Source organism: Solanum dulcamara, chromosome 12 (assembly GCF_947179165.1).
Source record: "Solanum dulcamara chromosome 12, daSolDulc1.2, whole genome shotgun sequence".
Lineage (NCBI taxonomy): Eukaryota > Viridiplantae > Streptophyta > Magnoliopsida > Solanales > Solanaceae > Solanum > Solanum dulcamara.
Genome location: NC_077248.1, coordinates 17,691,432 through 17,712,948, shown reverse-complemented (window position 1 = coordinate 17,712,948; position 21,517 = coordinate 17,691,432). Strand labels below are relative to the sequence as shown.

General features: G+C 33.4%; 1 protein-coding gene and 1 long non-coding RNA gene across 2 annotated transcripts; both read left to right on the top strand.

Annotated features, from left to right (window-relative positions):
- Positions 1 to 3,155: 3,155 nt before the first annotated feature.
- LOC129875654 (secreted RxLR effector protein 161-like) lies at positions 3,156 to 3,809 on the top strand. Its single transcript, XM_055950937.1, has one exon. The coding sequence runs from the start codon at positions 3,156 to 3,158 to the stop codon at positions 3,807 to 3,809; it is 654 nt and encodes a 217-aa protein (XP_055806912.1).
- A 273-nt stretch (positions 3,810 to 4,082) lies between these two features.
- LOC129877331 (uncharacterized) lies at positions 4,083 to 5,415 on the top strand. Its single transcript, XR_008763525.1, has 2 exons — positions 4,083 to 4,197; positions 4,776 to 5,415. It is a non-coding gene; the product is annotated as an uncharacterized LOC129877331 (long non-coding RNA).
- The last annotated feature ends 16,102 nt before the right edge of the window (positions 5,416 to 21,517 follow it).

The following is a 21,517-nucleotide window of genomic DNA, read 5'->3' as shown; positions in this document are numbered from 1 at the left end:
TTGTAGCTCTAAAAGATTTCATTGATTTAATAAAAACTCAATTAGCCTTGTCTGTGAAAACACTGAGGTCTGATAATGGCTCAAAATTTTTTAATTCTTCTGTCATTGATTTACTTGCATCTCATGGGATTGTGCACCAAAGTAGATGTGTTTATACTACTCAACAGAATGGAATAGTGGAGAGAAAATATAGACACATTCTAGAAGTAGCTAGATCACTAAGATATTAGAGTTTATTGCCTATTCATTTCTGAGAAAATGTATTAGAACAACAATCTATCTGATCAATAAATTACCTACTAATGTGCTTGGAGGAAAGACACCTTATGAGTTGTTACATAGGAAACCACCTAGAGCCCGTTTGGATGGGATTATAAGTTGGTCAAACAAACTTATAAGCCCTTTTTAGCTTATTGTGGTGTTTGACTACCAACTTAAAATACTAAATTTAAGCCATAAAGTTCTTAAAGTCACCCAAAAATAAAAAGTTAGTAATCCTAACTTTTTTAGAGGGTTTAAAGCCATTTTCGTTGATCATGAAAATTACTTTTATACCCCTTATATTTTATTTTAATTTCCAAAGTACCCTCTCAGCTAAAGCCCTAAAATTCACATATGTTCCTCATTTCTTCAGCAACAATGTAGCCTCCACGGTTTTTGTTCATTATCTTCTACAACAGCGCAGCCTCCAAACCCAGTGGTCCAGCTGGTTAGTTCTACAATGTTGCCACTAATAAAAAGGCTTCATCTGATTACTCTGCTTGGGCTGCTAAACAGACTTTCAATCTTGGTGACTAGCCAAGAAATTCAAGCATAGCCAAGGAAGAAGAATGAGGCGACAGAGAAAAATGGAATTTTCTGTAAAAGGGTAGTTGCCCATCTCTGCTTTGCCAGTGATTTCTCCATTAATGGAACAAAAAACAAACAACCCTTTGAAATATACAAGAAAAACAAATATTATACCTTCATCCAAACACACGTTAATACTCTTTTTGCTCTTGCTTTTTCTCTTTTTCTTTCTCCCTTTTTTGTGTTGCTGATGTTATAAAGGGGCTATGATGATTGATTGATTCCTTTCTGGTCTATTTTTCAATCACGACATTGAGAAAAATTTGACCCATATCTTGGCAGGGCGACCCAGTTAAGGCTTTGAATAGCAAACTGGTGTCTGCAACCATGGCGGTGTCACTTTTCCCTTTTGCTTTGTTAAGAAATACAGCAAATATGAGCCCTTAATCACCATTAACATAGGATATATCTGTTGGAGGAAGAAGAATGGTTTAATTAATATTCTCATAATTAATACACAACTCTTCATTCCAAAAATAAGTATTCTTTTAGCTCACGCACCCCCTTAAGTAACATGTATTTATACAAAAATTAACTTATATAAACATTTTATAATGAAAGTGATTTTACAATATAAATTACTTTTGATTTAAATCACCTTTAGAGTTTAAAAATCTTTTAAATCAACTTATTATGGTGTTAACAACTTTAAGGGTATTTCGGTCATTTTGACAGAAAATAAGTGCTTAACAGCACTTATTTGCCAAACACATCAACAACTTATTTTCAGCATAAGCACTTTTATCCAAACACTCAACTGTTTATTTATAAAAATAACTTTCAGCACTTAAAAGTTCTAAAAACACTTCATATATAAAAGTCATTTTTTAAGCCCATCCAAACGGGCTCCTAGTCTTGATCATTTGAAAGTGTTTGGTTTCTATGTTATGCCACTAGACTTCCCAAAGAGGACAAGTTTGCACCTAGATCTAGAAGGTTGTGTTTCTAGGATATTCAGAAACTCAGAAGAGGTACAGTTTATATGATCTCATTGAGAAATTTTTCTTTGTAAGCAGAGATATATCATTCAAAGAACATATATTTCCTTATCATGAAGGAAGTTTAGCAGTTGATATTGACATGTTTGAATTAACTGCTTCAGTGGATTTAAATTCTACATCTAGGTGTGTCCAACCTATTATGTTGGATCAACCAATAGAGATGACTAGTGATACTCATACATCCTCCATACCTGCTCACTCCTCTGAGTACAATATTGAATGTGTTGCAGAACAAACACCAAAAGATCATGTTTTTACAGAACCACACCTTGTAGCTAATTCAGATAACAAGTGTCTAGTAAAAACATCCCCAGTAGTTGAGGTATCTATACCATTGAAGGTTCAGACAGCAGTTCCTACCACTATCAGGACCACTAGGACTACTAAGCAGCTTACTTGGCTTAATGACTATGTTACTACTTCCAAATCTTCTAAACCTTCTGCTAGTTGTTCCTATCCTATCTCAAATTACATAGACTACTCTCACTTGTCATTTCCTTACCAAGCTTACTTGAGTACTTTCTCATCAGCTACAGAACCTAAGTCTTTTTAGGAGGCTTCTCAGGATGACAGATGGATTGCAGCAATGACAAATGAGATTAATGCTTTAGAAAGTAATCACATTTGGGAGATAGTTGACTTGCCTTTTGGAAGCAGGCTATTGGTTTTAAATGGGTTTTTAAGATAAAATACAAGGCAGATGGCACAGTGGATAAATAAAAAACTAGATTAGTAGCCAAGGGCTATAATCAGAAGGAAGGTTTAGATTATCATGAGACTTTTTCACCTGTTGCAAAGATGGTAACAGTGAGAACAATTATCAGCATTGGTGCTTCCAATAACTAGCCTTTGAGGCAAATGGATATCAATAATGCCTTCTTACAAGGTGATCTATATGAAGATGTTTACATGTCTTTACCTCAGGAATTTCACAAGCAGGGGGAGACAAGGGTGTGTAAGCTTATGAAATCACTGTATCGTCTAAAACAAGCATCTAGACAATGGAATATAAAGTTGTCTACAGCCTTGATAGAAGCAGGGTATACTCAAAGTTCACATGATCATTCATTGTTTACCAAATATGCAGATAATGATATTGTCCCAAAGATGATAGATGAAGCTCAATAGACCTTACATGGAAAGTTCAAGGTGAAAGATTTAGGACAACTCAGATATTTTCTAGGGATTGAAGTGTTGAGGTCAAAAAAAGGAATCCTACTTAACCAAAAGAAGTATACATTGGAGTTACTCTCCACAGTAGGCCTGAGTGGTGCCAGACCAACTTCTACTCCTATGGAGGTAAACATGAAACTAACTATAGTGGAGTATGATTCAGTAGTAGGTAAAACTGATGATCTTATTCTAGATGACACTCACTACTACCGGTATCTAATTGGGAAGTTGATCTATTTGATAATCAGTAGGCCTAATATATGTTTTGCTGTTCAAGTTCTTAGTCAATTCATGCAAAGGCCAAAAAAATCACACTGGGATGCAGCTTTAAGTATACTAAGATATTTGAAGAAATCACCAGGACAAGGAGTATTACTGAAGAGAGGTTCAATCAATAATTTGATAGTTTTTTGTGACTCAGATTGGGCAGCTTGCCCCAATACCAGAAGATCAATAACATGTTATGTGATACAGCTTGGTGAATCACTGATTTCATGGAAATCCAAGAAGCAGCACAAAGTGAATATGAGTTCAATAGAGACTGAATATAGAAGCATGGCAAGAGCAGTAGCAGAGATTATTTGGTGGGTAGGACTGCTTAAAGAACTCAGAATGGACATCACAACACCAGTTAGGCTGTGCTATGACACCAAGTCAGCCATACAAATTACCTCCAATCCAATTTTTCATAAGAGAACCAAGCATATAGAGATCGACTGCCATTTTGTGAGGGAAAAGCTCAAGGATGGCTTGATCAAGACAGAATATGTTGGAACTAAATCTTAGTTGGCAGACTTACTTACAAAAGCATTGGGGTTAGCACAGCATCAGTTCCTTCTTTCCAAGCTAGAAGTTCTTGACATTTTTCATCCTAGTTGAGGGGGAGTATTAAATCTAATTGAAGAATAGAGGGTACAACTGTCAATTAGTTAGTTGTAACTAACTTAGCTCACATGTGATTTGTATGTTAAGTGTGAAGTTTGTTAGCTGCAACAACTTGTAAGCATTTGTATAAATAGCAGCCTTAGAGTTGCTTCAGTAATGAATCTAATACTTCTTCTAATCAAATTCTTTGTAGCTCAAAGTAGTTTAGTGTGTTAAATTCAGATTCATGGAGAGATTCTAACAGTGGGTTCGATCTTGAACTCCATAGTATCACTTGGGTTGTAGTAAAGTTCGTTTCTTTTCTTTTTTTGAGTTCGTTTCTTTTCTTTTTTTTCTTCTTATTCCTACAAATTCTTGCACAATTCAGTGTCAATCTCTTGTTTGCTTAGTATTCTGTAAGTAATATTTTGAACCCAATCTGTTAGTTTTTTGCCAATTGATCGATCTAAGGATTTGGGAAAGAAATAAATGGAAATGGGTTAGGGTAGGTCGGGTATGATGTTAATGGGTCAAGTTTTAATTTCAAATTTAACTAAATTAAGTCAGTTTAATTTTGGTCCATTCATAATGATACTGACATGGTTGAACTCAACTATTAACGGATGATATAGAGGAACTTTTTTCAAAGTTTAATGACATATTTGAATTTTTTTTATCAGCTTAATTTTGATTACTTGGACCCTAATTAGAGGCCACGTGGAAAAATAGTCTTGCAAGACCATCAAACTTGAAAAATAATGACAAGAATGCATCCTTTCTGTAACGATAGAGGCATGATTAAGTTCAACTATTAACGGATGATATAAATGAGTATTTTCTCAAAGTTTCATAACTTATTTGAGCTTTTTTCTTCTTGTTGTTTTTAAGTCTGAATGCGCAAATATAGGAGTAGATGCTCTTTCTCGCAGACAACATTCAACAAGGATTTCGGCTTTAGTTATTTCTTGTTTCTATGGATTTTGGAAATTTGCAAGCCTAGTTTTAGTCTGATCCTCACATAAAAAAAGTTTTTTTCTATAAAAGCTGAAGAAGACGTGTACGGTATTGAGGGGCTGGGGCTTCTTCATTGTAAGGCATGTGGAAGCTTAAAATTTGGCTTTTTGTTGGGCACACAAATGTACAAAAGAAGAAGAAGCTCTCAATGGGAAGCGTGTGCTTCAGCTCAAAGCGAATATGTTGACCGTTCTAAAGCAACCAAACTAGCTAAAAATAAAAGCATAAATGGATCTGTACTGTTGTCTGTATGCTTGTCATCAAGAATCAATCAACAAATCAAGTTGAGATATCAATGTATATCATGTCCTGTTCATTTCAACCTTGATCTATGAGACGAAAAGATGGCTTCCAACATTAAACTCGTTATTCTTTAGTAGCTCAGTGATAGAGGTCGATTATTAACCGATTGGATATAGCTTTGAATTCTACTTGGAGAGATTTTTTTAGTTTGTATTTTTACGCTTTTACAATCATACTATTTTATTTAAAAGTGAAATTATTTTTTTACTCACCGCAAGTATTTTGCTATAGCTTTCTAATTATCTTAGCCACCGTCACATAAATAGGAAATAACTTTTGTCCATTTTTTCTATATTGAAAAATTGATAATGTTTAATGTCATTATCACAGAAAGTAAAATAAACAAAAACGAAGAGTTTACTAGTTGTACCATTTATACCACTATAGAAAGATTGAAGGAGGGAAGACAAGGAACCAACATAGGGTTAAAGGTGACTAAATTTCTAATGACAATATAACACCTTCTTTCTTTGAAGTAGGAGCAATATTCAGAATACATTCCAAAATCAAAATGTAAGACACAATTGTCCAAATCAAACTAGATCTAAAAAGTCATGTATGTTAGAAAAATAAGAAGTCCTACTACAACAACAAAATCAAAATACTACCAATATTAAACTAAAGTAAAAAAAAAATCAGTGAGGAAAAAATAAAATCTAACACATATGAATTTGCCTCTTAATATGTCATAGAGTGAAAGAAATGAGAATACACATAAATAACTTTCTATGTCACTAAAAGGAAAATAAAGGGTGTGTTTGGTATGGGGAAATGTTTTCCATGGAAAATGTTTTCCTAGAAAATGTTTTCTTGGAAAACAAGTTGGTTTCTAACTTATTTTCTCATGTTTGGGTGGTTATTGACAAATATTTTCCGAAAAATATTTTCTATTGTTTGGTTAGTGAATGAAAATAATTTTTAGAAAATATCTTTTATTTTTGGGTGTAGAGTACAATTTTGTTTAGGAAATCAACCCTAGTAATTGACTCGGGATCTGACCACGACACCTAATGTGGGACTTAACTAGACTTTCAACTAAAGATTCTACTTTCAAATTTAGACTCGATCCTGACTTTCGAACCGAAATTCGACCACACCCGACTCGAGACCTAACTTTCAAATAATTTTATTCTTTTAAATATTGATTTTATTTTATTTTTTGTGGGGAGGGGAGGGGGGGCTGGTGGGGTGCGGAGTCAGGGGGTCGGCGTAGGAGGTGGGGTAAAAATGAAATTTTTAAAATTTGAAATATTTTCAAAAATAAATTTTTAATTTTTTTTGTGGGGGGGGGGGGGGTAGGAGTTAGGGGTGGGGGTTAGGGGTATGGGGTGGAGTTGGATAAAAAAATAAAATTTTCTTAAAATTTGAAATATTTTTCAAAAATATTTTTTAAAATTTTTTGTAGGGCGGGGGAGGGGGCGGTGAGGGTGGGGGTAGGGCTGGTAGGGTGAGGTGAGGGGTGGGGTAAAAAAATGAAAATTTTAAATTTTTTGAAATATTTTTTTTTAAAAAGAAAGTTTTTAATTTATTTTTTGGGGGGGAGGGGGGGAGGGGGGGTTGTAGGGTGGTTGAGATAGGAATGGGTAAAAAATGAAAATTTTAAAATATGAAATACTTTTTAAAAATAATTTATTTATTTATTTTTTAAAAAAAGAAATTTTAATTATTTAGAAGAGGATAAAAGAGAAACGAGCAAACATAAAATTCATTCTGGCTTTCTGGCGGTAAGTATTGGAAGCAATGAAAATAGATTTATAGAATACCCCATAGGCAGTGAAAAGAAATTAGGTCTTTCTCACCACAAATTTTGAAAGCATAAATGCAATTAATTGGATTATAGTTGGCTGTGAGCCTATGGCTTTCTCATTTTTTACGTTATCCATTCATTACTCTTTTACGTTCATAACTGATTAACTGTAATTAATGATTTTTAATTATCACAAAGATGATTCATGTATAAAGAATTGATTAAGCTGATTTACGTGGTTTTAGTGCAATGTTTATTTTGTGAGATGTGAGATTTTTTAAAGTTATTTAGTAAGTAAATTATGAATTAAAAATTCAAAAAAAAAGACAGGATAAAAACGATAAATTTAGTTGCTAGCCATAGAGAGGTGTAAATTGTGTATTAAAAATTCAAAAAAAAAGGAGAAAAAAATATAAATTTAATTGCTAGCTATAGAGAGGTGTCACATCACCTTATTTATACCTAGTTTTTGTTTTATATATATATATATATAAAGAGAAAAATACTTAAAATATTGTCATTTTATAATTAAAAGAACGTCAAAGAAAGGAGAAAAAAGAAAAATTAATTTATTAAAAGTGGAAATTAGAGAGGCGTGACTTATGAATAGTTATTCATTGACATGTGAAGAGATTTTGTTGTAATTATTCTCCATTAATAAAATATTTAAGAAATTAGAGAGATGTGAGTTATGGATAGTTACTCATTGGCATGTGAAGAGTTTTTGTTGTAATTATTCCCCCAATATTAAAATATTTATTTGTAATAAATTAAGTAATTTACTTATACAATAAAATAATTAATTAAAATAAGGAAAAGGCCAAAAAAATAATTAATTTAAATAAGGAAAAGGCCCCAAAAAGGTAAAAAATAATAATATATGAATGGAGATCATAGAAATGCTACATCACCTTCTTTATGCTATATATATATATATATATATATATATATATATATATATATATATATATTTCAACTTTATTGCTAACTATCAGAAATAGATCAAATATCACCTTAATTATGTTAAAAGCAATGCAGAAATTGGAAAGAATTGTTGTCATGCCAAAAATAAAAAATAGTAATAGCAATTATTTAAATAATTATTTATATCACAAGGACAAAAAGGGAACGGGAAAAGATTTGTTAGTCGTCCATTGCGTATTTTGGGAAAATATTTTCTCTACTTTTAATGTGATTTCTGAAAGAAAAAAAAATAGTAATTCTGTTAATTGTGACATTGATAGATTATTAATATTTATTTAATGTCATATCTATCTGACTCTCTCTTTTATGTTATAATTGATCTACACTTGAAAGAGGCCAAAAGTGTAATACTAAGCCATAGTAAGGAAGGAAGTTGAAAGGAACTTACTAAAAACAAAGTGTTGTAGTTCAAGTATATATTTTATGGTTCTTTAATATTATTACTCAGACGACTAATTTTTATAACTGATAAGAGTACATTTAATTGTTCAGCTTCAGTAATAATATATAAATATAATCTGTTATAATAAAATATTAGGGACATATAAGGAAATTTTAAAATGGGAAGAGTGCTATCCTACTAGTTCAAGTATTAGGTTAGCAAAACCTTCTATATATTTAGGGTCCCCAGATAACTAATTATTACTAGAACAATAAACTTCGTATTGCAACAAAGTTATCTGTCTGAACGAACACTTTCAGAAAACAAGAGAGAAGTTCCAATGTATATGTTTGGGGAGGAAGCATTACAATTAAAGTTTGATATGATGAAAATAATAAAAATAAATTGGACATGAGAATTTTACTTGGAAACCCTTCTAACTGATAGAGGGGAAAAACCACGGGGTAGAAGGATCTCACTATTAAAAAATGGAGTACACTGCTCTCAAATACAAGGAGAAAACAACAATTAACACTCCTCTCTTGTAAAAGAAACAACTACTAAAGAGGACATTCAAGACTACAATATTTATCTTGGTGTATAACTCTCTTTGTACTCTTACTCTCTCTTTCTGGGATGATTTAAATGAGGGCAAGAAGTCCTCTATTAATAGGAAACTAGAAACGCGTAAAATCCGCATATTGAACCTCCCTTTTTGACTACGCGTTCAAAATACGTTTTGTTTCTTTTTTGACTACGCGTTCAAAACGCGTTTTGACTATCTTGCATTCTTCCACTTGAAGATTTAATTGAGAATCAATTAAGTCTTCACACCATCCTTTCTACCCAACTACTGCAATGTTACGTTTCTGCTAGGCCAATAGAAGATCGACACCATATGAACTTGTTACTGTTGATCGGCTTCGTAAACATATCTGCTAGATTGTCATCAGTGTTAATTTTCTGAATATCCACACTGTCTTCTTCCACCTTCTCACGAACAAAGTGATACTGAACTCGTATGTGCTTTGTCCTTGAATGAAATGCCAGATTCTTTGCAAGATGTAAAGCGCTCTAACTGTCACAAAACAGAGCAATCTTCTCTTGTTTGTGCCCGAGCTCCTCTAGTAACATCTGCATCCATATTACCTCTTTGCTAGCTTGTGTAGCTGCTACATATTCTGCTTCCGTCGTAGATGTAGCCATAATAGATTGCAGTTTTGAAACCCAGCTTACAGCTCCTCCAGCAAGAGTAAACACATAACCTGTGGTGGACTTACTTTTATCAAGATCACCTGTATAATCTGAATCAACATAACCTTTAACAGTAAAGTCTGGTCCTCCATAACACATTGCAACATCTGAGGTACCCTTGATGTATCTCAGGATCCTCTTAATAGTATTTCAATGCTCTCTATCAGGATTAGTCATGTATCGACTAACCACTCCTACTGCTTATGCAATGTCAGGTCTTGTACATACCATGGCGAATATTAAACTTCCCACTGCTGATGCATACGGTACTCGAGACATCTCCATCCTCTCTGCTTCATTGCTAGGACTCATACTTGAGGATATCTTAAAATTAATAGGAAGTAGGGTAGAAATTGACTTACAGTCTTGCATCTTGAAGCGTCTCAAGATTTTCTTCAAGTAGTTCTTTTGAGAAAGCCAAATCTTTCTATTATTTCTGTCTCGATGAATTTGCATCCCTAGAATCTTGTTTGCTGGTCCCAAGTCCTTCATTTCAAACTCCCTAGCCAATTGTACCTTTAAATTTGTAAGACGATCTTTGTTGGGGCTTGCTACCAACATGTCGTCAACATACAACAGCAAAATAACAAAATCGTCATCACCAAATCTCTTGTAATAAACACAAGGATTTGAACTATGTCTGTTGTATCCAAGGCTTATAATGAAGGAATCAAATCTCTTATACTAACACCTCGGCGCCTGTTTAAGGCCATATAGAGATTTGTTCAACTTGCAAACCAAGTTCTCTTTTCTCTGTTCTTCAAAACCTTCTGGTTGGAGCATGTAAATTTCTTCTTCAAGCTCTCCATGAAGAAATACAGTTTTGGCATCTAACTGCTCCAAGTACAAGTCAAATGTAGCATACATCGCCAGGACCACTCGAATTGTTGTGAGTCGAACCACCGGAGAAAATATTTCATTGAAGTTTATACCTTCTTTCTGAGCGAATCCTTTCACCACCAATCTTGCACGATACTTCTCCACTTGATCATTACCATTGCGTTTGATCTTGTAGACCCATTTGTTTCCAATGGCCTTCCTTCCTTGTGGTAATTGAACAAGATCCCATGTTTTATTTTTATGAAGAGCTTTAATTTCTTCTTGCATTGCTACAACCCACAGAGATGATTCTTGGCCTTTCATAGGCTCTTAAAAAGTTGAAGGCTCTCCATCTTCTGTTAATACACAGTATGCAATATTACTCTCCATAGAATAATCTGAGTGTCAAGATGGTTCTCTTCTCTCCCTAGTTGACCGTCGAACTACTGGAGTTTCGATCTCAGCTTGTTCTTATTCTTTGTGCTCTGGTGCTGCTTCAGAAGAAATTGGAACTTCTTCTATTTCTTCAACTTCAACTGTAGTAGTCTCTGATTTTTCTTTTGAAGTGCTACCTTTTTTTGCTTGTATCTTGTTTTCAACAAATACAACATCCCTACTGATTACCACCTTGCGGGCTGTGGGATCCCACAAGCGATACCCCTTAACTCCATCAGCATACCCTAAGAAAATACATTTCCTGGATTTCGGATCCAACTTCGATTTTTCTTGGGTGTTGTACATAACATAAGCAGGACTTCCGAATATATGTAAGCGAGAATAATCAACTGGTTTTTCTGTCCACATCTCCATTGGAGTTTTTAGATCAATTGCGATTGATGGTGACCGATTGATCACATAACAGGCGGTTTTGACAATTTTTGCCCAAAATGGTTTTTTCAACCCTGCAGTTGCCAACATAGCTCTTGTTCGTTCCAACAAGGTTCTGTTCATCCTCTCTTCTACTCTATTTTATTGTGGAGTATATGCCACTGTGAACTGTCGTTTAATATCTTCTTATTTACAGAAGTTATTAAATTCATCACCAGTGTATTCTCCTTCATTATCTATCCTCAAACACTTGATCTTTTTCTCAGATTCAAGTTCCACCCGCGCTTTGAACTCTTTGAAAACCAGAAAAACATCTGCCTTTCTCTTGATTGGATACACCTAACTTCTCTTGGAGTAATTATCGATAAATGACATGAAATATTTTGCTCCTCCTAGGGACTCCATCGGTGCTTGCCAGACATCAGAGTGGACCAGATCTAATATTTTCTTAGTTTTAGCAGAGGAACTGCTAAACTTCAGTCTATTTTGTTTACTGGTAACACAATGCTCACAAAAGGATAGTGAAATCTTTTTGAGCCCCGGAAGAAGCTTTTGCTCAGCAAGAATCTTCAAACCTTATTTCGACATATGGCCAAATTTACGATGCCATATCATCGTTGATTCTTCAAATGAACTTGCTGACGCGGTTGATGTTTCTCCTTCTTGGTGTGTTTCACCTTTAAGCACAATAGGTTTGCAGCAGGTTTTTCCTCTTTCATCACTACAAGCGCTCCTTTGGATATTCTCATGACTCCACCATGAGTCTTATATGAACATCAATTATTATCTAGTTGTCCTAAAGACAATAGATTCTTCTTCAAGTGTTTTACATGTCGTACCTCCTGGATCGTGCGATCATACATCTTTATTTTGATGGACCCAATATCAATAACATCCAAAGCATGATTGTTTCCCATGAATACAGATCCTCCTGAGATAGAATTATATCGATGGAACCATTCTCTCTTGCAAGTCATGTTCCATGTTGCTCATGTGTCCATGATCCAGACATCAACGAAACGTTTTCTGCCTTCATTATTTGATATTGCCTCACTTCATAAAATATCGCCATCATCTGAGGTACATGAAACATTCCCTTGAGCATTTGATGGCTCAAGGTATTCACTATTCTTTTTGAACCGACAATCTTTCTTGAAGTGCCCTTTCTTGCCACAGTTGTAGCACTTGATATTCTTCTTACTTCTTGATTGAGATCTTCCATGATTATGACTCCCACTGGGGCCACGTTCCATTGGTCTTCCTCTCACCATCATCAAAGCTTCAGCTTGCTGCGAACTTGCTTGTCTGTCTTCCTTATTTTTGCACCAATTTTCTTCTTTCAAGACAGCGGCTGCAATTTCATCGAAAACTAGACTGTTTGTATTGTTCGTCAGGTTAATGATGATTTGATCATACGAGTCAGACAGACTTTGAAGTAGAAGCTCTGCACGTTCAGTTCCCTCTATTTTGCAACCCATTATTGTAAGTTGCGAAAATAGAGTATTCAAAGTATTCATGTGTTCAGTAACTGACATGGACTCTGCCATTTGAAGAGTATACAATCTTCTTTTTAAGAAGATTTTATTATGCAAAGACTTGGCCTCATACAACCCCGTAAGAGTATCTCATATTTCCTTCGCCGTCTGCTTTTCTGCCACACTAGACAACACTTGATCAGCTAGTGTCAAGTGTAGATCAGCAATTGCGTTGCTGTCTATGTCGTTCCACTTGCTGTCATCAACAAAGTCTGTGGGCCTGCCTTCAATTGCAGCTAAGAAATTGTCTTTTCTCAATATCGCTTTTATTTTTATTTTCCACAATGAAAAATTCTTTTTCAACATCAAACTTTGTTGTACTCGATATTGTTATTTGCTTCACACCCTTCTAGATCATATTTGAATATTTTTGTGAACAATCATGACGAACTGTACCGTCTCCAAAATTTACTATTCACCGAATTTTACTATTTATAAAAATTTACTATTCATGAATAGTATCTTCGCATAAAACAGACAGAATAACCGAGGGCTTTGATACCACTGTTGGGCGGAGAAAGCACCACAACTAAAGTTTGATATGATAAAAATAATGAAAGTAAATTGGACATGAGAATTTTACTTGGAAACCCTTCTAACTGATAGAGGGGAAAAACCACGGGGTAGAAGAATCTCACTATTAAAATATGGAGTACACTACTCTCAAATACAAGGAGAAAACAACAATTAACACTTCTCTCTTGTAAAAGGAACAACTACTAAAGAGGACACTCAAGACTACAATATTTATCTTGGTGTATAACTCTTTGTACTCTTACTCTCTCTTTCTAGGATAATTTAAATGAGGGCAAGAAGTCCTTTATTTATAGGAAACTAAAAATGCGTAAAATCCGCGTATTGAACCTCTCTTTTTGACTACGCATTCAAAATGTATTTTATTCCTTTTTTGACTATACATTCAAAATGCGTTTTGACTATCTTGCAGTATAAGCTAGTCTGAATCTACAATATTAGATCAAGAGTTGAATTTGGTCAACATTCAAAGTTTGGACGCTCAAAATGAATTTTCGATGATTCCATTGGATTTCAGAGATGATTTTAGGCCTAGGTGAGGTCTTGATAAATTTTTGGAGGCTCCAAGGTCAGTTTGATATTTTTGAGCCTTAAGTTAGTTTAGTTGTGACTAAATAAGTTTCAGGTCAATGAGACCTCGAATTCGTATTCTGATGTTTCATTGAGTCCAGAATGTTGAATTTAGTTTGATAGCATGTGTGGTTTGTGTGCATGGAATTTCAGACGAATTCCAATGTCCTTTCGGTGACTTTGTGCTTTATGTGAACGGATGGTTTTCTGAAGTTTGGTGACCTTCTTCGTGTTCATGGGTCCATTGTCGCGTTCGCCAAGGGCATGGTGGCAGACTTTTGCATTTGCGGAGCCTTGGCCACAATTGTGGAGGGTCGTGCTTACCGACCTTCGCATTCGCGGAAGGAGGTCTGCGTTCGTGAAGGGTTATTGAGGGTCGACCTCTGCGTTCGCGGACAAGGTTTGCGTTCACGAATAATAAATGCCTGTCAGACATAAAAAATTTCCAAATTGGGGTTTCTTCCCCATTCACCATTTTTAAACATTAGGAGATCGATAGAGGCGATTTTAAAGTGAATTTTTGAGATTCTTCAATTGTGTAATAATTTTTAACTCCCCATCTTTATTTCCCACTAATTACTTCATGATTTTCACATTTAATCATTGATTTTGACTTCAACAATTGGGAGTTTTCTTAAGAACTTAAAGTTTTGATAAATGGTGATTATGGGTTGAATACAACCCTATTTTCGAAATGGTTTTCAATGGTGGTTTCTAAATGTTTTGGCCAACGCAATTTTATACTAAATTCTAGATTTACTCATCATTTTCAAAATTGAGTTTTTGAATCGATTTGACCTTGTTTTCCAAAAATCTTAATATATTTGTTGTTTTCGTATTCTTATTGTGATTACATTTTTGTATAGCTCGTGTCGATTTGGAGACCCGTTGGACGGGAAAGACTCAAGTTGCACAGTGATGTGTGAGTAGGGATGACAATTTCAGCCTATATATGGTGAAATGAGTCCACTTTAACCCATATTTATTTAAATGGACAACTCATACTTTCTAAATGGGTAAATATGAGCTGATCTATTTTAAGAACTCATATAAATATGAACAAAATTGATAAAATATAAAAATTCATGTAGACCCATAAAACCCCCACTCATAATAAAAAATTCTTAATTGCACTAAAAATTGTATTTATTTATTTATTTTAAAAGAAGAACATTAAGGGGTGGGGGGTATGAAAAAAAAATTAACTTTATCTTTTTGAAATTTTTTGTTTTAAAAACTTTTTGCAGGTGGTGTGGGGTAGGGGGTCACGATTGGGGGTAGGGTGAAGGCAGGGATGGGGGTATGTGAAAAATTTATTTATTTTTTAAAAAAATTATTTTAAAAAGAAATTGGTGGTAGGGAGGGAGTAGGGGGACGGGTGAGGGGTTGGCAGGGTGGGTGAATTTTTTTGATATTTTTTAATTTAAAAATTGGGGGTGTTAGAGGTGTGGGTGGGGGGATGGGGTACGAAAGTAGAATTTTTTTTAAATAAAAATTGTATGAAAAAATAATTATTTAGGAGTGGGGTTGGGGTGGTAGGGCTTAATATTAACAATTTATCTTTGATTTAATGTTTTTTGACTTTAGAGGATTAAAGTGGGTTAAAATCATTTTACCCAAATTATATTTGACTAAATTCATATTTACCCATATTTTATATGGGCGAATTGTAATTCAATGTGTTTTGGCTCAATCAATATTCAATCCATCCAAATCCGATTCAATCCAATCATTTGACATCCCTACGTGTGAATTCTTTTGAGGCAAGTAGATTTTGTAACTCTTTATTAAGTGTATTGAACCTTGTATGCCATTGTATGCTTGGGAGTAATGGAGATTGGTGAATGGTTTCATATATCATGCTTTGATGGTTATAGAATAAACTCTAATAATGATAGAAAGCGGGGTAAAGAAGAAACTTGTTGGTTTTGTGATGTAAGATTGCCTTGACTGATTCGAATGATATCAACTTAAACATGATATTGTGATAAAATTTCTGTATTGGATTGTGATTGGAAAATTTATATTCCTCTCGTTGAGTATTTGCATCTATCTACTTGCACTGATATTGTGATGATGATTTGTGAAAATGAGAGGAAATAGGAAACGAGCCACACATCCGTGGCGGATTCATATTGAGAGAAAATAGGGAACGGACCACACATTTGTAATGGATTCATTTTGAGAGAGAAAGATATTGGGCCACAAGGCCGTGGTAGGTGCATGGACGGAAGAGTTCCCCATGGATCTCGGATTAATAATTCAGCGGGTCTGTATCATTAGGACAATCATGCATTATTCTATTTGACATTGCACTATATTGCATTGCACTTATCTCTATATTCTGATATCCGTGACTTATGATGTGGATTATGATGGTTAACTGAGGAAAAACTGTGAATATACTTAAATACTATTACGTGCTTGTTGAAATGCAAATTGTGATGTTCTGTGCGTGTATTGTCGATATGGAGTGAGAATTGTTAGGTTGGGCTGACTTTTATGCAGGCTGTAGTTTGAGGAGGATCGAATGGTGCGTGATGGTTACTCGTGTTTGATGTTTTTAATTAGAGTTATTTATTTGCTTGTTGAGCACTTTGGTTGGTAGATACTCACATTTGATTAATATACTTGTGTAGGCTTTGAGCCCGGATACTCATGATTACTTCTCCTACCTTTCTATGTTTGAGGCTCAAGTTGGAGAGTGAGTGAGATAGCTGCTTTTCACATCGGCGGACACCTCATACTCTTTATTTCTTCTTCTACTTTAGAAACAAATATATTAAGACTTGTATTTCTTTCAAATATATTGAATTACATAGCGGCTTATACATGTGACAATCAGTTCTTGGGAGATTTTGAATTATGAGTATTGCTATCTGTTATGTTAAGCTAGGATTGTCCTTTCTTTCATTTTACTTCCAATTTTTTTTTTTGTTTATTATTTTTTTATGGTGATTTGTCTTAATGGAATAAGGCAAATGCCATCATCACCATCACCGTGTTTAAATTGTGACACGATGACTCTAGAGATGAAGACACATCAACTTGGAAGACTTCAGCACACATGCCTGAGCTCAACATAGGCCCTGCATGGATGTGAAAAGAAAAGCATTAAATAGACAAGAAGGGGAGGCTGCTACGAGCACAAATCAGAGCAAAAATGTCCAAGTTAAATTTGATTAAGAAATGTGTCTTCATACGATGGCGGAGCCAAAATTTTCGTCAAGAATGTTCATACTTTGGGACAAGTAAAAAGGAAAAAAAATACCTAAATGGTCAGATTACCAAGATTGGCTACAAAATAGCCATAGGTCATCTCATATATGGGTTGGTTTCTTCAAGATACCACTAAGTATTAGTAGGCAATGTTATGTCGGAAAAAGACGGTTTACAATTAATTTCAACTTTATAGAGAAAAAATCAATTTTAGAAAAGAAGAGTCACCACTTAATTTTTTAAAGAAATTAAGAAAACTAAATTTAAAAGACCCTTACAGATTTAAATCTTAAAAATTCAGAGAAAAAAGTACGAGGTTCTTATTTCCACTTTGAGAAGGTGTTAAGCATTCAAAGTGGCCGCTAACGCGCGGTTATCCGACGATTTGAAAAATTATTTGATTAACTTTTGAAAATATTAATTTAAAAGAAAACAAAGACTTTAAAATTATTTTTTAGAAAAAAAGATCAAACTTAAACATTGAAAAATAATATACATGTATATAAAATAAGTAAAAGTTTATCAAATGACTAAGTAAAGGTAGAAAATTATTTAAAGAGTAAATTAACATGAATTGGTTTATCTTTAGAAAAATCTAATTAAGTTAAAACAAATTAAAATTAATATTTAAACAAGCATAAATAACATAAGTAAATAAATTATTACAACCCGAATCAATATAAATAAACAATAAATAACACATAAAAATATGACCCTACACTTAGTTTCTGTACGCCTGGACTAAGTTGTTGGGTCATCTGCGTTTTGGGTCTTAAGCACAATTTCACTGTATATCGCAGATGTATATCAGACTATATATTCATTGTATATCAAACTGTATACACACTGATATACAGTGTATACAATATTATTTTCTTGCATATCAGACTGTATAGATACTGTATATTAGTGTATACGATACTATTTTTCACCTGTATTTCATGTATACAGTCCAATATCAATATTCAAATCATGAATATTAGCTTCCTTTCTATGCATCAACTTTTCAGCAATTGAGCAAGATGATGGGAGACTCAAATCAACAATATGCAAAGGATGAAGTCCAAAAATGGACTCGAATCGATATCACATTCACTAAAATAAAATTACCTAAGCATCTACTCATTTTAAGCTAAACCAAGAAATATATCATGATATGTTGAGGTATCAAATTAATGGGCATCCTAGAGGTGACTAACAACATATATTATATGTAGACAAAGAAAAGGAAAGAAGAAATATATTCAAGTAACTAAATGACACAAAATTAATATATACGCAATACTAACTCAAATTTTAAAGAAAGAAATAAATCAATTAGGCTATGAAAGTTCTAACTAAATAATAACTTAAGCATATTTTTATTATCTAAATCATGTTGAAAGAAGAAATTGAAAACATGAAAATTTATATTGTCAAAGAAAATTACTTGAAAAAAATAATGAACAAAACTAAGTGTTTTCATGAAATAATCCTAACACATGCCAACTATAAGAAATTTCTATCATTAATCTAACTATTCTTAATACATGCTAAAAAAAAGACTACGAATCAACTAACTATAAAACATGAAATAATTAAATAAAATAAAGCTGAAAAAATATTTTACCTCTTTTCGGGAAACGAGACTGAAGATGACGAGCGGGAAGACAACTTCACCATCACCCAAGAGCTTGACGGAACTCTAATCCACAAAAAGAAAAACTAAAAATTTAGACTCGAACCTTTGTGGGTTCGACGTTATAAGAACTCCGTTCTTAGCCTAAATTTCAACTTCAATATCCTACTTTCCTCGAAGAAAAATATAGATTGAAAGCTATAAATTTTCACAACTTTTAGGCTGGGGACAAAAGTCCAAAATTCTAGCCAAGTTAAGAAAATTTTTAACTTTGGGGTGGCTAAAAAACCTCTCACTTCTTCCTTCTTCTTAATGAAAATATGAGCCTTTATATAGGTTCAAAAAACCCCAAATCTCTCAAGGATTTTCGATGTGGGAGATTGACAAAAAAATTTTTAGAAAAAACTAAAATTTTCAAAAATACAAACTATAATTAAACTAACCTAACTAACATTGTATTTAGTTAAAAATAAAATATTTTTGAGATGATTTTCAAATAACCACATAAATAGTAATCAAAGATATAGTTATATAGAAATATGTCTATTATACTAAAATTTATAAAAAGATAAAAATAGCTAAGAATAACATAAAAATATCTTTATTTTTATAAAAGCTAATTATTTCAAAAGTATTCGAAATTCAAAGAAACTCGATAGCTAACTTGTGTTGTGGAGGATCAAAATTGGGTGTCAATAGACAATATTTTTGTGTTTAAATTCATGGCAAGAAGTCAAGAACATGCATCACCTTATCCTCAGCTTATAGGTTAAATTGTTGATCTCTATGTAGTGCTTCAAGTTGTTCATACTTTTCCCTTGTTCAATATCAAATTAACCAACTATCCAAAATAAAAAAATCTCAAAAAAGAAACTTACAAAATATCATTGGTAAGAAGATGAAGTAGGACAACTATATTAACTAATAGCTTCATATACACATAAAATTATTTTAACCGGTAACTACAACTGCATTCGACGCCACTTCATCTCTTGAAATGTTTTCATAATACACTCATTAGAAATAGTTTTAAATAATTTTTTTCTACCTAAGGCACTATGCAACCATCTAATAATTCATCATCCATTCGATTCCATAAATCACTTTTTGATAAACTTTATTATCGAAAAAGCTCTTTCAACTGTTGCAATGGCAACGGATAGAAGCAAAGCAAACTTCGCCAAAAGAAATACAAGAAAATAGATCAAATGCTTCTTTGTCTCAACCAACTTTCTTAAAAGTTTTCCAAGTCCACCCAAATTTGAGAACCTTTTATCAATATCACGAACATCAATAATGCAATTGACAAGTTGATTATGAAGATCTCTCATGTTAAATCCATCAAAGTCGATCATGATATAATTCAGTCACTCTCATTATCTTTTTTTATGTCAAAAATAGAAAATGAGTCAATTGGATTCAAGCAAGCTACTCCATCAAGCAAATCACTTGTCACCTCATTGAAACGCTCATCAAATTCAACTGCCAATCAATGATTTTATAAAACACATCCACATAATAATGGTGTAAAGTAGTGTAGTCAATTACTTTACGTCGTGATCTTCCATAGTTAGCATACAGATCATCATAATGAGGTAATGAAATGTCATGGTTGATACAAAATGCATCTACCTTTTCTGTAAGTGAATCCCATTCAATATGTTTTTAAGAGATGATCTCATTCATTATCTCTTAAAGCTTGCAATCTTCTCCTTGCTACCTTTACAAGAATCATGGCATGTGCAATATCTTGCTCTTTTTTATGTAATGACACATTAAGATCATATGTGATTTCTAAAACATCAATCATCAAATGCAACAAGAAAATAGTCTCAAACATTTGACAAATTTTGAGAAATTTCGATGCGCTTGCTCTTTCTTCCAAAGTACTTGCATTTACAACAAATGTATCAAGTACATCAACAATAGATCCAAAACTAGTAATACGATTTTCAAATGACTTGTAGTGAGATCTCCAATGAGTATCACTGATTAATAAGATCAAGTTCTTGATTTAATCCTCTACCTGTTTCTAGTTCACCCATATCCAATGTCTCTTGGAGTTATTTTTTGTGATTTTCAAAATTCATTCACACGTTTAAAAGAAGCTCCCAACATATTCAAAATATTTGAAACCAATAGTAAAAGTTCTCCAACTTGAGTATACTTTTTAGAAACCGCGACAAGAGTCAATTGAAGTTGATGAGCAAAACAATGAATAGAATGAACCGGTCTACTTTCTTGTTTAATCAACATTTTAAGACCACCAAGCTCACATTTTAAGATAAGGCCAAAAAATGATGAGCAAGTACATCCACAATTTCTTTCTATAGAGATAAAACACTAGTATCTTTAACATCAACAAGTCCAATAAAAGTCTCTATCACAAATCCTCTTTTGTCAACATATCGTAGACAAATAGCCATTTGCTTTTTACGTGACACGTCTCAATCAATATAGCAAAATAATCACCATTTATATCCTCTAGCCTTAATTATTTTAATCTTACACGTCGTCACAATATCTTTTTGAATATCATGAGAAATTATTTTATTATTTTTTGAAGCATTTTCTAACACAAAACGTTAAATTTTGTCACATCTAGCAGCATATCAAGAATGAAATTCAAGAAAATTACCCTTGTTCAATGACGATTCATTCTCTTCATGATCATAGAGTGCAAAATCTTGATTTAAGAGAAATCTTACCACATCGATTGAAGCATTTAAGTGAACCCGATATTCATGCTTACTTTTATCATCCAACTTGTAAACTGCAGCCTGAATGGAATATTGTTCTCTCATTAGATCTTCACAATTTTTT